We start from the raw sequence: 8,864 nt of genomic DNA on the forward strand, positions 1-8,864 counted from the left end.
TAAAAGAGCTCTACTTTTAAAGGAACAGCCTTTTAAGAACCCACAGGAATGTTACTTAAAAAGCAAGGCTACGGACGTCATACCTTACAGAAAGCCCTCCAGATTCTTTATCGTGGCCCCATCTGTGTGCAACTATTTCTAAGATTTGCCCCAGGTTTGGTCTGCCTCCGACGGCTCTCCTCTTGACACTAATATCACTTTCTAGCCATCCACCAGTGTTTGGACAGCCGCTGAAGTACTACAGGTGCTAATATTGCAATGGGGACACAGAGGGCTCCCAGGGCTGCCACATACAGTTGTGCAGGTGGTGCCCTATGATTCAGTTTATCATAGCACTTACACATGGTTTTATAAGTATTTTTACTTCTCCATCTCCACCCTCAATACTCTCAGCAACACAAAGAAGAAAAGTTTTTAAATTTAACTTTCTGTCCTCTGCACCCAGCGCAGTACTTGGTGTGCAGCATGTAGCAAATTAAAACCCACAGGCTAATCTATGATTCCTTCTCATCTCCTTGTACCATGCTAAGATCTGGCAAAATAATCATCCATACCTTCAAGGAACGGCGATGTAATTGGAAAAGTAAGTTAGACTTATGTGGCTAGATAACTAGAACATCAGGCACTAAGTATTAGTAGTGAATGAATGGGCTCAAAGCTTTGTACTGTCTGTCCATCACAGAAGGGAGAATTTCTAAGAACTGAGGAGATGGGATGTGAGTCAAGCCTTGCATCTTGTGGATGCTCCCCGTGACTACATGACATGGATTACTTCTTCTGGAAGGCAGTGTGTGTAGTGGAAGGAGCCTGGGACTTGGCATTTGTGCCCCTAGGTTGCATCCTGCCTTTTCTATCTTCTTGCTGTGTTTGCTGCGTCTCTTTCTGAACCCGGGCTTCCTCATCTTTAGAGGGTGGTTTATAACCTCTACCCTACAGAACTGCTATGAAAATTAAGATGAACTAGTGAATCTAAAACAGATGAGTGTAGAGAATTCCCTGGTGGTCCGGTGGCTAAGACTCCATGCTTTCAATGCCAAGGGCACGGGTTTGATCCCTGGTTGGGGAGCTGGGGTTCCGCAAGCCTCATGGAGTGGCCAAAAATTAAAAAGTAAAATAAAATAGATGAATCTCATTCTCTGCACACAACAGGAATTCAACAGAGTAACTCTTATTTTAACTAGACTCCAGGCTTAGATTTTTTTTTGGTTACTGACCAGATTCTTATTTATTGAAGGCTTTTCTGCAGCATCCTGGGAGGTTGCAATCCATCTGAGCCTTCCCTCTGCCTTGAGCAAATGGCCCACACAGACTGCCTCATGTGTACAGGGATCCAGGAAGTCACAAGGGAAACAGACCCTCTGCCTTGCTGCTTCTCCAGTGTCTGGTGACAGCACTATTTCTCAGGAGATAGGCTTTAAAGTGCCATTGTCCATGCTGCTTTATCTGCTGTTACAGAGCATGGCAATATTGATTTTGTAGGTAAAGTAGTTATTTTTGTTAATCTTGGAAATATCATAACATATTCCTATAGCCCTTTACATTTTCCAAAGGCAAGCTTCAGTTTTCAATCTTCTTAACTTTCTAGCAACAAGGTATAAAGGACGGTCCAAATTTTCACACAAGGAAGGCAAGGTCCATAAATGAATGAGTCACTCAATGTTCCACAGTGGAGTAGGGTCAGAGAGAGGACTAGGATTCAGGTGCCCTGGGTCGCAGTTCCAAACCGCTGGGCTAAGTTTAAAGTTCTCTTTGGCAGTGGCACCAAGGATGGGGTGGTGGTGGAAGTGGGCAACCCCAGCACGGGGTAGTCATTTTATTATTGTCATTGTTTGGAATTGACACTACATAGCAGTAATAAAACACAGACCAACTTTTAGTCAGCTTTATCATTGTTTCTGAATTATCTATAGGTAATGCATCCCTTTATTAGGTAATGCATCCTCCATCAGCACTGGAGGCTGATTGACTCTGACCACCCACCCAGGGTAACCATTGTTCTTTGGTAAAGAACTCTGTCTAAATTGGTTTCATCTAAAATTATCTATCTATCATCTATCTATCTATCTATCTATCTATCTGTCTGTCTATCTATCTATCATCTATCTATCAGGTTGCATTTGAAGGAGGGAATTTTTATTGGCTAATGCAATTATGGAGGCTGATTAGTCCAATCTATCTATCTATCTATCTATCTGTCTGTCTATCTATCTATCATCTATCTATCAGGTTGCATTTGAAGGAGGGAATTTTTATTTCTAAGCAGAGGTGACTTGAGGTCAGAGAAAATGGGAGAGATGCATCTGTGACTACATGTATTGTGGCTCTTACTTCTCTTGACTCAAGCAATGAAGAATCGACTGAGCGCAGTTTTAAGCTTTTTGGCATACATACAGCATACCATGTGTAGACATGGTGAAGGTGTGGTCTCTATGAGGTCAGTAGTAGTATTTCAATTCTACAGACAAAAGCTGAAGCTAAGAGAGATGCATTAACACGTCCAAGGTCACAATGACTCAGGAGCCAGTGTAAGGTTAGTCTGACTCCAATGGCTGCATTCTTGTAATAGTACCAACATTCCACCTGTCCACCAATGTCTGAACAGCCACTAAAGTGCTAAAAAATGCTAATATTGCAAAGGAGACACACCACAGAGGGCTCCCAGGGCCACCATTTGTGGGGTTGAGCCCTGCAAAGAGGTGCTTGGCCAGAGGTCAGTGGGGCTGAAATAGGTCCAAGCTCTTCAATTTCCTAACTTGGTGCCGAGATGCCTTATGGGCTAGCGGTGCTATGGAACCACTGGTAGTTTCATACTCAAGCACTGAAGTAGCCTATTGCCTCCTGTTTCCAGTTGATTCTTTGAGTACTATTGTCAATTTCCTGGAAGTGGCTCTACCTGGCCCTTAGATACAAAGTTTACAATCCCCTCTGGCTAGTGTGATATGCCCAGTTGTCCATGCCTCTGTCATGACTGTTCTTGGGGCCATGACTCTCATTCCCTTAGAAGCTTGTCATTCTGAAAATTAGACACCAAACCACTCATTAATCTGGGTAGCAAATCCTGGGTCCTTCTCTATGGGTATAACTACAGTGAAAAGTTTACTGTAACAACCTGGGATTTGAAAACTGAGACAATCTGTACCCGTATGTTACTCTTTGGAAAAGAGGACCAGGAAATTTTCAAGTCCTCTCAGGAGTATGCCTTGGGGTTGGAGACTTCTTTTTAATGTGTTACAATCATAGTCACAATAGCTTATAAATTTTTTTGAATGAATGACATTTAAGTTCTTATTGAAATATTTATTCCAATAACTCAGTACTGTGGGAACTACGCATTCTGACTGATATGAAAGCTTATCTATCACTTAATCTGTATTAGCTTCAAGGGAAGAAAAATGGCAGACCTGGGAGTCAGGCAAGTTTGGCTTTTCTATTCCCATCTTTGCCACAGCCTTTTGGTGCGACACTGAGCAAGTCATTGTCATCTCCAGAATGCAAATAAAAGGATGGACTCAGTAGTCTCTAAGTCCCTTCATGGGTGTGATCATGGGTTACTTTCGATCAAGTACCATGTTCACACAGTAATGTGTTTCATCGCATTTTAAAGCTGGAAGGGGGTTTAATGATCCTCTGGTCTACACTCCTCATTTTACAGGTGCTCTTTGCAAAATAGAACAGATGTTATTATCCTCCTTTTACAAATTAAAATTCTCAGGCCCTGAGGGGGTGAGTCATTTACTCTAAAGGAGGTGAACTCTAGCTCATCTTCCTGCTACACCACACTGTCAACTAGGCTTTATTGGGTCCAGTTTAGTCTTGTCCACTTTCTGTGGCCTGGTCCTCAATGCAGATAAAAAAAGCACCAACTAGCATGTGCTCAGCTAAAGGCCTTCGGATGCTAACAGTGTTAGGCTGTCCTGTGCCTCCATTTTCCTCTGAGGGTAGAAATGCTTCATTGCAGGGTAAATGCAAGTCTGGTTCTGGTTTGTTTCTTACCAGAGTGAGAGTCTACATTGACAAACATGGAAACCAGGCAGTTTTCCTTGCTGTAAGAGCAGGTTTTCTGGGTGACCAGGGTCAGGGGAGAGAGGAGTCAGAACCCAGTAAGTCGTTCTGGTACTGGTTAATTTGACCGTGCACATACAGTAACACCGAGAACAAAACCTACATTTATTAGATGTCTATGTATACCAAGGATTTGACAGATACTGTCTCATTTAGAAAATGAAATTTCTGAAAATAGAAGTTTAAGAAATCAGCAATTTTAGAAAGAAGCTTTAGAGAGGGAAAAATATGATGGCGTCTGGAAGCAGAAATGGTCTTACGTGGTTTAGAATATAAGGCCTGAAAGCCCACGGTGACCGGAACCACCACATCCACCTGAGGTCTACTGAGAGTACCCTTCTCTCCGAGTCGCAGTCACGTCACCTGCCTCTACCGAAACCAAAGGGGTTTTTTTTTAAAGGTGGGCTTTGGGGTCTTAAGAGGGATCTTGGGTCAACCACTTCCTAGTGGCACTACCACTTCCTACCAGGGAAATCTTTACTGAGTCTCTTAACCTCTTAGAGCCTCAGTATTTTTATCTGTAAAGTGTGTTTTATTCTTTTTTTAGATAAAGGTTAGTTATAACAATATATAAAATTCCTTGAATAGAATCAACAGAGTCTAGGCTTTCCAATAAGAGTTGAAGGGAGAGAAAGAGGAGAAGGGAAAGGAGAAGTCATTTATTACATTTATTATGTTTCATTAACGGTATTATTCTTCAAGATATGGCTTAGGGTCTTTTAGTAAATGGCAAAATTAAGAGCTTTCTTCCACAGATTACCTGCTTGAGCTTTTTTTCTCCCTGAGCCAGGCTAATTAAAAAATACCACAAATGGTCTAATTATACCATTGACATTTCTTTTCGATAACTGCCAAGGGACTTTAATAACCATGTTAAAGGACACATTAATATGAAATGTAACTCACTGTGATTCTGATGTTCACACTAATTTGTAGAATTAGTTGCACAGAGAATAAGTTGCACGTGTGGGACAAATGGGGAATCTGAGACCCCCTTTCCAAAGCACAGGGTCTATCCCTCAGAGCATTAGGAAGTGCAGCAAACTAGCAGGACCATCCAACTTAACACATTCAGCGGCATTTGGAGCTCTGGTGGGGAAAACAGGCTCCCTAATTAATTTCACACTTCCTCTATACATTTCAAAAAACAAGGTGTGACTCTGCAGCTGGATATTAAAAAGATCTTCAGAAGGCTAAATGCCAGGTACTTTCCAAACTCCCTGCCCTAAAGGAGCTTTCTGTTTCCCGGTGTCTGTTTGCTGGGGAGAAATCCCAAACTGCTCAGTTAAAGCTAGGGCTTTAAGCTTCTCGAAGGATGTTTCCTGCTCATTAAGGCTCTGGGTTTACTGGAGCTGCTGGCTTGTGTCTTCTCAGTGTAGGAATGCTGGGGGCTTGTCTGCATTCTGCAAAACCCAAGGAAATTTGCTAAAGAGGAAGGAAAGGAGGAAACGGGCATCCAAGGTGTGCCTGTGTTCCTTCCTCCCAAGAGCGGCACGAAGTAAGAGCTGTTGTCTGCGTTTGACAAATGAAGAATCCAAGCTCAGAGGGGTTACCTTGTCCCTAGAGCACACCGCTTCTCCAACATTGCACCCCCTCTGCTCCGAAATATCTAAGCGGTTGTGGCCCCTCTGGGGCACCCTGCTCCTCTCCACCAGGCCCCTCACCACCACTTCCTTGCTGCAGATTGCCCTAGGTTTGTTTTTCTTCGCTCCCTCATTAATGAGTTCCACAGGACGATGCTAAGTCTAGTTATGCAGCTTTAATTGGTTTAGTTACAACAAGATAATTCCTTTTTTCTTCTCTCGGAGGCCTTTCTGTTTAAAGACATTTTAGCTGGAAGATGCTAATTATCAATGAGGAGAAAGTGACACCTGAAGAGTTCATTTTCCATCTTGGTCCTTGGTTTCTCCTTTGAACTCCCTCTACCCGGCCCTCTTTCCCACTTCATCACTTCTCCCCGACCATCATAAAAGAGACCTCTGCCCTGGCCGGGCGGCAGAACTTTCCTTCTCACTTGCCAGGGAGTCGTCTCTGCAGTTGTGTCGCAGGCATGGACAACCTGCGTGAGACCTTCCTCAGCCTCGAAGATGGCTTGGACTCCTCCGACAGCCCTGGCCTGCTGTCCTCCTGGGACTGGAAAGACAGGGCAGGGCCCTTTGAGCTGACCCAGGCCTCTCCCACCCAGAGCCTCTCTCCGGCCCCATCGCTGGAGTCCTATTCTTCTTCTCCTTGTCCGGCTGTGGCTGGGTTGTCCTGTGGGCATGGAGGTGCCAACAATGGGGGCGGCAATGACTGCAGCGGCCTTGGGTCTGGCGGCCTGGTGGAGGTGGGCTATGATATGTTAGCTTTCCAGCCTGCCTACCTGCAGGGCGCTGGTGGCCCCAAAACCCAGAAGGGCACCAAAGTCAGGATGTCCGTTCAGCGGAGACGGAAGGCCAGCGAGAGGGAGAAGCTCCGGATGAGGACCTTAGCTGATGCCCTGCACACCCTCCGGAATTATCTGCCACCCGTCTACAGCCAAAGAGGCCAGCCGCTCACCAAGATCCAGACGTTGAAGTACACCATCAAGTACATCGGAGAACTCACAGACCTTCTCAACAGCGGGCCCCAGAGCACTTGAGCTCTCGGCCCAGGGACTCAGGGACTTACCACCCAGCCCCATGGGCGGGGGCAGAGGAGCTTTAAAGACCTGGACCACCTCACGGCACAGCAGCACCTGGTTATCTTTCTACAGTGAGCGTGGTGACCTTGTTGTCTGAAAAGTTCTAAGGGAATTCCTACTGGACTAGTCAGGACCACCAGAACACTTAACTGCCAGACAGCAGGTACTTTTGCTTCCAGTTTTCCCACCATGTCTCAAGAGACTTGCCCTTTGCAAAGAGACAGTTGGCTTTGCCCTTTTCTGTCTATTCAAGGTATTTTAAAGGGTCAATGACTTCAAATGTATTTTTCCAATTGTGTAAAATTGTTACAATTAATCTTCTCCTGCCATTTTGGTGGGGGGGAGCTTTCTTTCTATTGCTAACTAAACCTGTATTTTGTACAGGATCCAGGGTGACACCTGGATTCTTATTTAGAAAGATTAGTGTCAAGTAAAGGGCTACAGCGCTCCTGTTTTATTTTGTTTGTGTGCGTGTGTGTGTGTGTGTGTGTGTGTGTGTGACCAAAATCAGGCCTTTGCTTTTGCAGGGAACAAAATCACTTAAATGCAGAAGAAATTAGTGTCATGGTAAATAGAAACTCACAGGCAGACAGTCTACATTAAGACAGAGTGGAGAGTTTAAAGACCAGACCCTTCTCTCTTAAGGGAAAGAAAAGGAGGCTTTATAGGCTCTTGGAGCCAGAGAATGAGGGGGTTGGAAGGAGGAGGAAAAGGAGGAAGACTCAGCATCACAGCCGGGGCTTGAATAGAGCTGGGAGGGTGGGCGCTCCCTGAGCCAGGCCGGGTGTGAATATGACCTCATTGAATCCCTTCACTTACTCATTTCTCAAATGAAGAGATTGGCCCCAAAAGAATAGGAGACTAGTTTGAGTCTAGAGATAAGTGAAAGTGTCAGGATTAGAACTCAAGTCTATATCTAACCCCTCCAAAGGGATTTATTTCTTTATCCATATCTCCTCCTCCTACACCCCCCAAATCACCTCACATGCACGCCCACACAAACACACCCCCCTCTTCACAGCACCTCACCTTAGGGTGGTGACTGTAGCACCCTCAGCTTGGCTGATTTGATGGCACATGTCATTGAAATGGAGGCTTTGAATTAAGGAGTTTCTCAAAAACTAGTAGGCTTTTTTAGGGCTGAATTTTTCTCCCAATTTTTATTAACCAGCTGCATTTTTTTTTTTTTTTTTTTTTGGTGAATTGTCTCCTGTCATTTTTTCTACTGGTTATTTTTCTTGTTTTTAATAACAAATTACAAAGGCAGTAGATGTGTTCACAATTTAATATATAACCTCCACTTTCTTTCCTTTGCTGATACAAACGTATACAAATAAATATAGGTGTATATACATTTTTAAAGAATACCTTGAATTCTGCAAATTGCTTTTTTTTACTTAGCAATATATAGTAAAAGTCCTTCCAGTTTAACACAAATAAATCCATATTGTAAGTACCATTATTTCTTTGATTTTATAGATGAGGAAATTGAAACACAGACTTGCCCTAAGTCACACGTGAAAAATATAGTGGAAAGTAGAGGTTCAAACAATGTTCCATAGCAGAGGTATGCTATGCTAAACATAATTTGTTTAATTAATCACCTTTTGAATGAAATTTAGTTTTTTTTCAGTTTTTTATTACCAAAAACTGCTGTTAACAAACATCACGGACAACTAGCTTTATCCACTGATAGTATCATTAGCCTGAAAATTTCCCAGAAATGGGATTCCTGGATCAGAGTTGTGTGCTTGCACATTTTAAATTTAAATAAATACAGTTAGGTGTAGAAAAGTTTGTAGTTATTTACACTTCCCCAACATTATGGGACAGAAGCAGCTGGTCCACGTTGTCCCTGGATATTATCAATCTTCTGAAATTTTCAGTGGATTAAAAAAGGGTTATGCTATTCTTGTGTTAATTTTAATTTCCCTATGTACAATTTGAGATGGCTCATCTTTTAAAATTTTTTTGCGACTATTGTTCATTTTGGTTCTTCTATAACTCGCCAGTGTATGTTCTTTGCCATTTTTCTATTGGGTTATTTATCTTCTTGTTAAGAATTTGGGAGATTTCTTTGCACACTATATGTATTGAAAATTTTCCTTCCAGTCTCTCATTTTGTTATCATCTTTGTGTA

General features: G+C 43.1%; 1 protein-coding gene across 1 annotated transcript; it reads left to right on the forward strand.

Moving 5' to 3' along the window:
* The first annotated feature begins 6,112 nt into the window (after window positions 1-6,112).
* On the forward strand, window positions 6,113-6,682 carry MSGN1 (mesogenin 1). The gene has a single exon (XM_024118648.1). The coding sequence runs from the start codon at window positions 6,113-6,115 to the stop codon at window positions 6,680-6,682; it is 570 nt and encodes a 189-aa protein (XP_023974416.1).
* Window positions 6,683-8,864: the final 2,182 nt, after the last annotated feature.

This window comes from Physeter macrocephalus, chromosome 12 (genome assembly GCF_002837175.3).
Source record: "Physeter macrocephalus isolate SW-GA chromosome 12, ASM283717v5, whole genome shotgun sequence".
NCBI classification, from domain to species: Eukaryota; Metazoa; Chordata; class Mammalia; order Artiodactyla; family Physeteridae; genus Physeter; species Physeter macrocephalus.

What these genes read in the sequence shown, in the direction of transcription:
- MSGN1 (XM_024118648.1), top strand. Translation starts at nt 6,113, where the DNA reads ATGGACAACCTGCGTGAGACCTTCCTCAGCCTCGAAGATGGCTTGGAC.